Consider the following 13,793-nt stretch of genomic DNA (forward strand, 5'->3'; position numbering starts at 1 on the left):
TTACACAATGTTCCTTGTAGTCAGGAGTTCTCTGGTGTTCTCAGGTTTTGGGCTTAAGTCTCCTGCCTCTGGATTTCAGTTTTCTTCTTCCTGTAGTCTCAAGGCTTCTTCAGCTATACAGCACTGATAACAAAACTTCTAGGTTAATGGTGAAAAGATTCTCCCCTGTGAGGGACACCCAGAGAGGTTCACAGAGTTACATGAAGAAGAGGAGAGGGAGGAAGGAAATAGAGATGAGCATGAGGAGAAAAAGGGGGACTCAAGAGGAGAGAGACAGATCTAGGCAGTACTCTGTTCCCTAAGTGTTCTCCGCAGCCCAGAACACCCACAGAGATTCACAGAATTGGATTGAGAAGAGAAGGGGAGGGAGGAAATAGAGGTGATCTGGGGGAGAAAAAGGAGAGTCAGAAGGGGGAAAGAGTAATCATCACACTCCTGAGTAAAAATGGGTATTGAATATTGGATTCTTAAATGTCCAAAATTGAAATCAAATACTGAAAAACAAAGATTAAAAATCTAGAGTAGAGATTAGACTCTTAAAAATACAATATGGAAAACAAAAACACAAAAAATTAAGAAATATATATGAAGTTTGCTTTAAAAATAGGATCTTTTTTTTTTCAAGGTTGTAGTGAAATGAAAATGAAAATTAAGGAGTAGTAGAGGAGTAATAGAGGACATTAAAAGAAAGTAAGAGAAAAAAATTTTTTTTAATTAAAAAGTAAAAATATATGAGAATGAAAATGAAAATTAAGGAGTAATAGAGGAGCAATAGAGTACTTTAAAAGAAAATAAAAGAAAAAAGAAAAAAATTTTTTTCATTAAAAAATAGTAAAAATATATGAAAATGAAAATTAAGGAATAATAGAGGAGTAATAGGGAATTTTAAAAGAAAATAAAAGAAAAAAAATTTTAAAAAGTGTTTTTTTTTAAATTAAAAAAATAGTAAAAATATATCTAGGAATTTCTCTGGAGCTGTTATGGGCAGTGTGGGTTCAGTTCAGTTTCAGATAGCTCCTTATTCCAGCTTACACTTCTGTATATCTATAGGCCCCTTCCCGTGTAGTCCGTGTTACCTACAGGGATTTTAATTTGTTGCACCGGTCCCTTCTGAAGCGGCTCCCTTTGTTTATTTGGCTTCTCTTTGACGGTCTCTTCAGTGTCTAATTTCCGCCCTGACACTTGCGGGCGGAGGTGGTCTCTTGTTTAGGTTCACTTGTTCAGTCATGCTGTGGGGAGGGAGGGGTGCTGCAGACAAATCTCAGGGAGCGGGCCCTGAGTTGCATGCAGTTCCAGTTTTCAGGTTCTCCACAAAAGCACAGACTTGGTTGGGCCTGCGTTTTGTGCCTTCCGTGGCTGGAGCAGCTCAGGCGGCCAGGAGCTTGATGTGCGCACTCTCCACATGTGCAGTGCGCCTTATCCCCTCCTCGGTCCCTGCCTCAGTTTCCACGCACACCGGTTGGGTGCACCTTGTGTCTGCTCTGGGGAGCTGGTCTCTAGCCGCGACCCTCCCGGCGGATGTCAACCATCCAGAATCTCAGGAAGTCTTTGCTTAGAAACTGGGAACCTGTTTGCAGTTTGGTAGGGGGTGCCGTCTCTTGCCCCTTTCCCCTCCCCCCTGCCTCCTGCCTCCGGCAGCGGATGGGCAGGTCCGCTGCCGGCAAGCTCTTCTCTGGAATTGCTCAGTCTTTCTTTTGTTCCTAAGCGATGCTGCCCGCTCCTCTCCGTTCAGCCCCCACTTGCTGGTGGCGGATGCGGGCGTCTGGGGTACTTTTCTGCTGGGAGTTGCTTTTAGGCATGTAATCTGTGGGTTTTATTTATTTTTCCTCCCAATTAGGTTGCCCTCCGAGATTGGAAAACTTCCCCCAGACCCGCCACTGAGAGGGTTTCCTGGTGTTTGGAAACTTCCTCTATTACAGCTCCCTTCCCCGGACGGGTCTCCGTCCCTAGCTCTTTTGTCTCTCTTTTTATCTTTTATATTTTGTCCTACCTCCTTTTGAAGACAATGGGCTGCTTTTCTGCGTGCCTGATGTCCTCTGCTAGCGATCAGAAGTTGTTTTGTGCAGTCTTCTCAGCGTTCAAATGTTCTTTCCATGAATTTGTAGGGGAGAAAGTGGTCTCCCCGTCCTATTCCTCTGCCATATTTGCTCCTCCCCACTTCTTGGCATTTTTTAAAAAATTGTAATTTTATTTTCTTAAATTTGTTATTTTTTAATTTATTTTTGGTTGTATCAGATTTTGTTGCTCTGCATGGGCTTTCTCTGGTTGTGGTGAACAGGGGCTCTTTGTTGGGATGCCTGGGGTGCTGCTGTTTTTTTAGTCTTTTGTTTTGATTATTGTGTATTGAAAGCAGTAAGAGGTTTGATGACAGCAAATAAGCCAGTTCTGAGGTTTTCCCCAAGATAAAGTTTAATAGCTCCAGTTTCTTCAGTGTTTTATGAAAATATAAAGGAAAAAGGTAATCGTTTTTGATGGCAGATCTGACTCTTAGGCTGAGGGAGTGAAAGCATATGTAGACAGGGGCCTCCAGATCAGGCAAGCAAGGGGACTTCAAGGACTCCTGCTCCAGCCAGGGTGTTTCAACCAAAGTGCCCATGCTGACCCAAGCAAAGACTGGGGTTCTTCCAAGGGGTCTGAGAGTGGTGGCTATAACCTTCACCCCATTTCCTGGGTTGCCATGTAAGCCCAAAGGCAAGACAAAAGCTCTGGGGTGTGGGATGACCCAAGACAGAGCAAATCACAGGGACCCTATTGTGACTATGCAGAATGGATCATGGCTGGTTTTGCCCTGTTCCACGTTCCCAATGGGAAAGAGACCACCAGTAGACTGGATTCAGGCCATTACTGCAGAACTTATACTAGGCATATTTCTCCCTTCTGTGTGTTCAAGTGTTCTCCTTGTCTTGTATTTGTAACTATTTTTAAAAATGCACTGAGTTTGGGTTAAAAATCAACCACAAAATGCATCTTAACACAGATCTAAAGCCCAGAGGAGGAGCATCGGATTCGTCTGACACAGCAACTCCTGGATGACCTGTGTGCTTAAAATCCCTTCTCTGTTAAAAAAAAAAAAAAAAAAAAAAAATCCCTTCTCTGTACTAAGCAGTGGGTTGATTTTCCTTTTACAATTAAAAAAAAAAAAAGCTGAGTAATATTGGATAGGGGGACTTCCCTGTAGTTCAGATGGTAGAGAATCTGCCTGCAATGCAGGAGACCTAGGTTTGATTCCTGGGTTAGGAAGATCCCTGAAAAAGGAAATGGCAGCCCACTCCAGTATTCTTGCCTGGAGAATTCCATGGACAGAGGAGCCTGGTGGGCTACAGTCCATGGGGTTGCAAAGAGTTGGCCAGGGCTAAGTGACTACCACATGATATTGAACAGGAGTACCAGAAACTGCCTCATTGGAAACAAGAACTATTTACATTAAATAAAAACCCAGTTGCTGGCTGCATCTGCACATTTACAGCATGGTGAAGCACACTGTGACCAACCGTGGAGACCGCGTCTGGCACTCACATCATAGGGTCACGTTTGCCACGTGAGAGTGAAACGAGGGTAGAAGGAGGGAGTGAGAGGGGAGGAGGGAGTAAGGAGAGGAGAGAAGAGTACAGCTCATTTCTGGTTCTGGAGCTGATTGGACAGCCAGTCCAGTCCCTCATAGACCCATCCCCGCTGGTGGCACAGGTGGCCTGAATGTACCAATTCCTGTGGCACAGCGTGTGTAGACCTAGCGTGTCTGTGATCTTGGCTGCATTCATGGCATTGGGAAGGTCCTGTTTGTTAGCAAACACGGGCAGAACAGTGTCCCTGAGCTTGTCTTCTGCTAGCATCCTCATGAGCTCCTTGTGGACCTCATTCACATGCTCTGTGTCATTGCTGTCAGCCACAAAGATGAGACCTTGTGTGATTTGGAAGTAGTGGTACCACAGAGGCCAGATCTTGCCTGCCCCCCCGTGTCCCACGCAGTGAAGCTGATGTTCTTGTATCTCCACATTGAAGCCTGTTAGTGGGAATGGTGGTCACCATTTCACCCAGCTTTAGTTTGTACAGGATGGTGGTCTTTCCGGCAGCATCTAGGCCCACCATGAGAATGCACACTTCTTTTTTGCCAAAAAGGCCCTTGAATAGGTTTGTAAAGATATTCCCCATGCTGTAGACTGGTGGGAGCAACACTGGCCAGAGAAGCCCTCCTCGGCCACAGGGCAGCTGCTGCTCGGAGGTGTTGGTTTCACTCACCGGGCTTCTCTTTGTGCCGGCTGTTCTTATTGCTCAGCACAGGCTCTAGTGCGTGTGGGCTTCAGTTGGTGTGGCTCACGGGCTCAGTGATTGTGGCACAGGGGCTTAGCTGGTTTCTCAGCATGTGGGATCCACCCAGACCAGGGATAGAATCCATGTCCCCTGCATTGGCAAACAGATTCTTATCCACTGTGCCACCAGGGAAGCCCCTTGTGGCATTTCTAAAAGAGCTTCCTGCAAAGATCCACCTTGTCAACTACCAGGTGAAATAAAAGAACGTATTCTAGAGGAAATAATACCTATAGGACTGGGGGGGAAAAAAGTGCCGCCAGAAAGTGTCGAGTCTGCTCTTCCGGGGCAGGATGCAGTGAACCATGGTGTGTGTGTGCTGGGTGTTCCGTTCCCCTGCACAGAGGTGCCTGTTGTACTGCCTGTCACACTTTAATGAAATACTAAAATGCTTTAGTGAGGCATGTACAAGGCTTCAAATAAGTATATGAAGTGCAATGTAAGTTGGTGATATTTACGCAAATGGAGATGTTTCAATATTCTCTTACATAACAAATCATGGGCCATGGACTTTAGTTTCTACAAAAATCCCCCAATGAATAATGTGTTAAAAGTCTATTTTGTCTGATATAAGTATGGCCACCCCAGCTTTCTTTAGTTTCCATTTGAATGTGAATATCTCCATCCTTTCACTTTCAGTGTGTGTGTTATCTTACATCTGAAGTGAGTCTCTTGTAGACTCTGTATACATGGGTCTTTTTTTTTTTTTTTATGCTTTTAGGCACTCTATCTTTTATTTGGAGAATTTAGCCCATTTAACATTTAAAGTAATTTTTTTTTTCATTTAAAGTAATTTTTGATAGATATGTACTTATTGACATTTTGTTAATTGTTTTCTGACTTTTATAATTTCTTTTCTTTTTTTTCCTTTTCTTCTCATCCTTCTGTGATTTGATGATTTTTCTATAGTGGTATGTTTAGATTCCTTTTCTTTATCTTTTACATTTCTACTATAAGCTTTTGGTTTGTGGTTACCATGAAGCTTATTTAAAACTTATTTATAAGTCTGTTTTAAATTGATAATATAGTATATTTTAATTTGATAACATCAGTATAGTGTTATAAAAAGCTTATATAAAGCTTTTACTCCCCTCCCTCGCTAATTGTTTTTACTACTTTCGTCTTTTATACTAGATTTACAAGTGATTAACCTACCATCTTTACATTAGATTATTCTGAATTTTACTATATATTTATTTTTACCAGTGAAATTCATACTTTGTTTCCCTGTTACTAACTCACTCCCTTTTGTTTCAACTTGCAGGAATCCCTTTAACATTTAAGGCCAGTCTAGTGGTGATGAACTCCTTCAACTGTTCCTTGTCTGGAAACTCTTACCTGTTCTTCCATAATGAAAGACAGCTTTGCTGGGTAGAGATTTCTTGGTTGGCAGTTATTTTCTTTCAGCACTTTGAATATGTTGTGCCACTCACTCCCTTCTGACCTGCAGTGTTTCTATTCAAAAACCTACTGATTTTGTGGGAGATTTTCCTTATACATAGTACGTTGTTTTGTACTGCTATTTTAAAAATTCTCTCCTTGTCTTTAACTTTTGACATTTTAATTATAAATGGTTTGGGTCTCTTTTGGTTCATCTTATACAAACTCTCTGAACTTCTTGGATCTGAATGTCTCTTATCTTCCCCAGTTTAGGGCAGTTATCAGCCATTATTTTTTCAAGTTTTTTGCCCCTTTCTCTCTTTTTCTTCTGAATCTCCTATAATGTGAATGTTGGTCCACTTGATGTTGTCCTGTAAGTCCCTTAAACTGTCTTTTTGCTGCTGATTAATGAGTTCCAGTGCTCTGTGTTCAAGTTTACTGATTCTTCTGCTTCATGTAGTCTGTTGTTGAACTCTGGTGCTTTCTTGTATTTTCTTTCTGTTGAAAATCTCTCTTGTTCATCTGAGCTATTTTAGCATTTTTATGACTGTTAACTTGAACTTTATCAAATATATCCTTGATCTGCATCTCATTAAGGCTATTTTCCTGAAGTTTTATCTTGTTCTTTTGTTTGGAACATACTCCTCTGTTTCTTTGTTTTCCGTGAGTCTCTGTGGTGGTTTGGGTGCATTAGAATAAACAGCAACCTCTCCAAGTCTTGAAGAGTGGCCTTGTGTAGGAGATGAATCTTACTGTTCAACCTTGCCCTAGGTCTTGGTTGTCTCTCTAACCTTTGTGATTGTCCAAATAGCCTACCTTATTCTTAGTGGGTCCCATTAGTTTAGGTTGTCTAAGATCTATCAGTATCTCTAGAGGAGGATCTTAGTATCTAGGTTCAGCCCAGTTGGAAGCTGGAGGCTCAGGGAGCAGCTTTTGAAGTACATGCAAAAATACCTTTTTCGGGGGAAACTGGGACATGGGTGTTTCTTTCCGCTCGCTTTGCACTGTAACCTGGGAGGTTAGCCACAGTGAACCTGTACAGTCTCCCCAAGAACTCTTAGTTCACTCTGCCTTGTTCTCATGAATGCAAGCCCTGTTTGCTTTCAAAGCTAGATGTTTTGGTGGCCTGTCTTTCAGGTGCAGGTCTTAGGTGTTGGGGCTGCCAGAGGTGGGGCTCAAACCCTTTGTTCCTCACAGAGAAGCTGAATGTTGTGAGTTCCCTCACGATTGTGGGTCACTACCCCTGGGTGAGGTTTACGGTGAGACTGTGTCTCAGCCTCTCCAGCCTGTTTCAGTGTGGGTTTTTGTCATTTGCCTGATATGTAGGAGTTGCTCATCTAATTTTTTAGTTTCTTTCAGAGGAAATTGTTGTATCTGTGGCTGTAAATTCAGTGTGCCCATGATAGGAGGTGAGTTCAGGATCTTCCCATGTTGCTGTCTTGAATTGATATATACCACATACAGAAAGTGAAGAAGAACTAAAGAGCCTCTCGATGAAAGTGAATGAGGAGAGTGAAAAAGTTGGCTTAAAACGAACATTCAGAAAACTAAGATCACGGCATCTGGTCCCATCACTTCATGGCAAATAAATGGGGAAACAGTGGAAACAGTGACAGACTTTATTTTTTTGGGCTCCAAAATCACTGCAGATGGTGATTGCAGCCATGAAATTAAAAGATGTTTGCTCCTTGGAAGGAAAGTTATGACCAACCTAGACAGCATATTAAAAAGCAGAGACATTACTTTGCCAACAAAGGCCCGTCTATTCAAAGCTATGGTTTTTCCAGTGGTCATGTGTGGATGTGAGAGTTGGACTATAAAGAAAGCTGAGCACCGAAGAATTGATGCTTTTGAAGTGTGGTGTTGGAGAAGACTCTTGAGAGTTCCTTGGACTGCAAGGAGATCCAACCAGTCCATCCTAATGGAAATCAGTCCTGAATATTCATTGGAAGGACTGATGCTGAAGCTCCAATCCTTTGGCCACCTGATGTGAATAACTGACTCATTTGAAAAGACCCTGATGCTGGGAAAAATTGAAGGCAGGAGGAGAAGGGGACAACGGAGGATGGGATGGTTGGATAGCATCACTGACTCAGTGGACATGAGTTTGAGTAAGCTCCAGGACTTCGTGATGGACAGGGAGGCCTGGCGTGCGGCAGTCCATGGGGTTGCAAAGAGTTGGACACGACTGAGAAACTGAACTGAACTGAAAAAAAAAAAAGTTGCCAATGTTTAAAATTTGGTAGATTTTTTTTTTTTAATTTGGTAGATTTAAACATTGAAAAGCAGTAGCTGCAAAGGAGGAGACTAAGGTAGATAGTCAGAGTAACAAATTGAGGTTGATAGAGAATTTAGGAGAGGAATTTAAGAAGTATTTTTTGTGACATATTTAAGGAAGAATAAAAGGAAGAATTTAAGGAAGAATAAAATGGCATAGTGGGTGATGGGGAACAACAGTCACATTGATATTGTTGAGAACCTAATTTATGAAATAGAAAAATAACTTTAGAAATTCTATTAAAAGACAAATCAAAATCATATGTTATGAAATTAGAAATAAGAGACTTGTTGGTGAGAGCTAAGAGAGCCAAAATCCTTGCATAGTTAATTGAGAAAGAACACTTGGAACAGAGGGACAAAGAATAGTCAAACAGTAAGCCAAAGTTCCCCACATCTTCATATTTCAGTTGCTGGGCACAAATATTGAAAGGATTGACATAACCTGGGTAAACTTCTGAAATCTAAACTTTTACAAAACCCCAGAATTCTCCCAAGTGTCAAAATAGAAGGAAGGAGGAAAAAAAGATTTCCCGAAAGGGAAAGAGACTCAGATTGGCACCATACTTTCAATCTGTGTCAGTAAATATTAGATGACATGGAGAAATGTTTAAAATTTAGAGTTCCTGGGGGAACTAATTGTGATTATAAAATTCTGTATCCATTTGCACTATAACTATTCATCGAATGCACTGAAGCATAAATAACTGGACAATAAGAACAGAAAAAATTTCAAAAATTCTTTTATTTCCCATCTATGATATTGTGAAATAAAATTGGAATGTTACCTGAATTGCTTCCAGATATCTGTTATAGCTTGACTAATACTTTGAACTTTCTAGCAGAGCTGGGCACTTAAGCTAGTATAAATCACTTGCACAGGACAGAGTGGACAAAGGGACCAGTCTGTAACGTGTATCCAAGCTGTGTGTGGCTGTACCAAATGTCTGCTTAAGTATGGGAGGGAGGTGGAAATGTAAGTTGTTTAATTTCCTCATCAGTATAAAATCATGTGCCACATTTGAAGGATTAAAACATTGTTTTGAAATACTGAAAGCATCAAAAAGATACAAAGAATATTAGGACAGCATTGTGTCTACCTCCCAGTTAAAGAAATAAAATATTAACTACCCAGATGAATGTTCATTTTTCCTGCAGAGACATAACCAATTTGTTGTATTTGGGGATTCTGGGAGGATGACAGCAATGGTAGAATAGTTTCTTAATCCTGTATGACTTTCCCATAAAAACAGAACATATAGGAAAACCCCAGATCCATGAACATTGACGAGAAAATTAGTTGACCTTGTTTCTCTCTACAAACCCTCACGTACCAGTGGTTTGGGAATAGACCACCAAGAGCTCCAATACCTGTGTATTAATATCTACTTAAGAAGAAGAAAGAAGGCATGGAATTTCAGATGAATGTGAGAATCAAAAAATAGCCGATCAATGGAAAGTCTGGAGGACGATTTAAGAATACCAGCTGAAACTGGGAGGCGTTTTGCGCACACTGATAGGAAGAAATTAACAGTATTAAAAAATAAATAATAATTACAAAGTGAAATCAATAAAATACAGATTTGATGCAGAAATCAATGTCATAGTCAATTGGGAAATTTGGTCAGAAAAAAGAACATAAAGGTAAAGAATTAGAAAGAAGTGAACAGTTTAAGTAGCTACACTAAGATTTTTAGTTGGCGTTTTGTCAAACTCTCAAAAATTAATAGAATGAATATACAGAGAAGTAGAAGCATATAGTAGACCTGAAAATCATGGTGAACCAATTCAACATAATAAAGATTTATACAGTTTTGACACAACGCAAATTCCTTTTCAAGTTCCCATAGGCTGTAAGCTAGGAGACACTGAAACATATCCAGGAACGTAAAACAAGGTTCAAAAATTTTGTGGTCTAAAGGTATTGAATAGAGATAGTGAAGGACAGGGAAACCTGGTGTGCGGCAGCCCATGGGGTCACAGAGTCAGAAATGACTTAGTGACTAAACAACAAAGGTATTGAAATCATACAGTCTATTCCCTTATCATTGTGGAATTACGTTAGAAATCAATATCAAAAGATATTTGAAAATAACACCTATTTTCAAGTGCAGAGTGACATTTACCAAGAGAAATTTTTGACTTAGCCATCGAAAACCATCAAGTTTTAAATTTTGACCCACTTTATACACTCAACATTACTGTTCTCCATCATAGGGGACCTTTCTGGACAACAGGAATGGGCCCTTAACGTTTTCTGCCTTCTGATTGGATTTGGAAATGGGGAGCCTCGACGGGACTTGGGGACTAAAGTCTGGGTATAGTCTCCCCTGACTTGACTTCCTATGTGTAGGTGCTGGTTCTCCCTGAAAATCCTCATCCTTCTCTTAGAGCTTGTGGGTGATAGGAGCTGCTGTGTTGTTACTAGCCTGGGATATTCCACTATCTTTTGTGATCCCCCTCATCCAAAACTTTGTAAATAGTCTGCTTGTAAATAAACTGTCCTTAAATTAATCTAACTTGAGTGGGCCATCTGTTTCCTGAAAACCCTTTCTGATACAGTAGATGAGCTTAGGTTTTTTGCCTTTGTAGAAAGTAAGAAATTAGAAGATGTACTGGTTTTGATTAAGAAGAAATACAGTACAGAAAAAATACTGTTACAGAAAAACATATGAATTACCAACTTGAAAAAATATCAAATTTTTCAAATTTATGTATTATATAAAAATGTATAATAGGGACAGTGGGTTTATATATATTTGATAATTTACTGTTCATTAGTATTGTGTCTGTTAAATTTCCTCAGTGAGATCATTGTAGTGTGATTATATAGAAGAATGCTGTTTTCTTAGAGCTATGCCACAATATTTAGGGATGAAATGTCATGACACATTAACTAACACAAAAGGGACAGCAAAAGAAAAAAGTATGTGCATGTGTAAGAGACATAAAGCAAATATGTCAAAATGTTAATAATTGGTTAAGATATAGGGTACCTTTGTTAAGCTATATGGGTATTCACTTACTATTCTTGCAACTCTTGTGGCTTTGAAATTTTCAAAATAAAAAGTTAAGAGAAAGTATTCAGCATAATAAAAGATAAATACTTATATGGATAAAGATCTTTAAACTAATGAGAAACATAATATACCAGCATTTGAACAAGCAGATCACCAAAGGAGATATACAAAAGGTCCTTAAACAAAGTGATACTTGACTGAATAAAGAAATGCAAATATAAGTGAACTTTCAGTGTTTATTCAAAAAAAGTATTTAAGATTCAAAAAAGTGGTAATGCCCAGCGCTGATGTGGATGTAGCAGATTGAATGTGAAGCACAGCGTGGTCCCTCCTATCTTGTGTGTGGTCTGGCAGTATCTGTGAAAGTATAAAATCTGTATGTTCTTTAATCACAGCAGTTTCACTTAATGAACTAAATAAGTCTAACGAAAGAATAAGTGAGTATGGTTGTATGTACAAATCATGTTCATTGCAACATTGTAGCAAGGCCCATTTATATGTCCATCAGTTAGGGTTTGGTTTTACATGCAGAATACTATTTAACTATTAAAGAAATTAATATATTGATATTGAATGATATCCCTGATTGTTACAATAAAAATAAAAGTGAGTTAGAGAAAAATACACATAATACTACCTCATTTAGAGTAAAATATCTACATGTTATGGGCATAATTTACATATACTAATACTATATGGGTTTTGAAAATACCTTATACACACACACACATATATCTATATATACACCAATATTATATGGTTGGGAGAGTATTAGAAGAGGTGGGAAAATTATGGGCAAGTGGAACTTTTATATTCCTTTTTTTTGAATTACAGATTTTATTTTGTACTAGCATTTATATTCTTTTCATACCTTTTTATTTTAAAGAAATAAAGATCATATAATCGAAAATACAACTAATTTTATTTCATTTTAAAAGACCTTGCAATAATTTTTAAAAATTATATAGTATAGTCTTACTGAGTTGCAAAAAAATCTGTTAAGAAACTCATTTTGCTTTTGTGTATTCCATTTTCAGAGCAGTGGAAAGAGCTCAGTGCTAGAAAGCCTAGTGGGGAGGGACCTGCTTCCCAGAGGCACTGGTATTGTCACCCGGAGACCTCTCATTCTGCAGCTAGTCCATGTTTCACCTGAAGATAAACGAAAAACAACAGGAGAAGAAAATGGTAAATTTTAGAATTGGAATAAACATTATTTAAAAATTCTTCATTTTTGGTCAATCTTAAGAAGATATGAGTTAATTAGACAGAAATTAGTGGCTGTAGCGAAGTCAGAAGTCCTGTAAAGAAAGTGATATATGTCTTTTCTCATGGGAAAAGGGAGTAACTTTTTTTTGTTTTTGAGGACTGTGAGTCAACTTTTTGAAAGAATCTTTTTGGTAATGTAGTTCAGTAAACTGGTTAACACTATTTAGTGGAGGATCTAGTGAGATACTTAGTAAACAAGAATCAATTATTTTTAAAAGTTTTTGTGTCTTTTGGAATGTTTTAAACTTTTCCTAGTGTTTAAAGCAATGTTTTTTTCACTTTGTTTTAGAATTTAAATATTTTACATTCTAGTTTAAAGATTTTATTTTAAATAAAATTAAAATGATTCAGCTTTTCAGCATAACAGTGTTATCTCACCTTAACTTTTCTGTCTTGCCATGTGCCTGTGAATTTTGAATCTTTGGCCCTTTGATCCAAGATAAATATTATTTGTAGAAGGAGTTTTTTAAAAAAGATATTTTTGCCACACTGCACAGCATGTGCAATCTTATTTAGTTCCCTGACCAGGGATCCTGCAGTGGAAGCATGGATTCTTTTTAACCATTGGACTGCCAGGAAAGTCCCTAATTATTATTATTATTTTTACTATGCTTATTTTGCTAAGACTTACCTATAGCAGTGAAAGCATGGAGTCCCCTGCAGTGGAAGCATGGAGTCTTTTTAGCCACTGGACTGCCAGGAAAGTCCCTAATTATTATTATTATTTTTACTATGCTTATTTTGCATAGTCCCCTGCAGTGGAAGCATGGAGTCTTTTTAACCACTGGACTGCCAGGAAAGTCCCTAATTATTATTATTATTATTATTTTTACTGTGCTTATGTTGCTAAGACTTACTTATAGCATGTATTACTTTGATTCTTTAGATTCCTCCCTCACCCAAATAGTAAACGTGGAGTATCAAGATTAGAAGACATGCACCATCCTTTCTTCTTTAGTTACACTGAAAATATTTTAAGAAATGCTCTCTTTATCAGCATATTTAAGTTTGCTTATTAAATGTGTGCCCTATTACATACTGTACCTTTACATTAGAGAAGTTTGGAATGTTTGATGAGAGTAATATATTTGATCTTCAGTGTTTGGCTCAGACTCTGTCTTATTTGTATGTTAGTTGCTCAGTCATGTCCAACTCTTTGTGACCCCATGGCCTGTAGCCCACCAGGCTCCTCTGTCTGTGGGATTCTCCAGGCAAGAATACTGAAGTGGGTTGCCATTTCCTTCAGGGAATTTTTCCAACCCAGGGATCGAACCCTAGTCTCCCATATTGCGGGCAGCTTCTTTTACCATCTGACCCATCAGGGAAGCCATCTGTCTTACTTATAAAAGTCTGTAAAATGTTGTAGTTGTTAAATTACATTTGCAGCAGAGTACCATGGTTGTTTCTCATTTTGCGAGAGATCTGTTTTAAATGCAGCTTCCTTGCTGCTGCTGCTAAATTGCTTCAGTCATGTCCGACTCTGTGCGACCCCATAGACAGCAGCCCACCAGGCTCCTCTTGTCCCTGGGATTCTCCAGGCAAGAA

General features: G+C 39.0%; 1 protein-coding gene and 1 pseudogene across 9 annotated transcripts in view; one reads left to right on the forward strand and one right to left on the reverse strand.

The window, feature by feature from the left end:
• The window catches only part of DNM1L (dynamin 1 like), a 66,373-nt gene that overhangs the window by 19,658 nt on the left and 32,922 nt on the right, over positions 1-13,793 (forward strand). For 8 of the 9 annotated variants that reach the window (XM_043439867.1, XM_043439862.1, XM_043439864.1 and 5 more), the window contains exon 2: positions 12,020-12,167. The exons of the other annotated variant lie outside the window; for it this stretch is intronic. In XM_043439867.1, the coding sequence (XP_043295802.1) occupies positions 12,020-12,167 (148 nt within the window). The remainder of the gene's footprint in view (positions 1-12,019; positions 12,168-13,793) is intronic. 9 annotated transcript variants of the gene reach the window in all.
• Positions 3,613-4,149, reverse strand: LOC122423092 (annotated as a pseudogene).

Source organism: Cervus canadensis, chromosome 21, assembly GCF_019320065.1.
Source record: "Cervus canadensis isolate Bull #8, Minnesota chromosome 21, ASM1932006v1, whole genome shotgun sequence".
Lineage (NCBI taxonomy): Eukaryota > Metazoa > Chordata > Mammalia > Artiodactyla > Cervidae > Cervus > Cervus canadensis.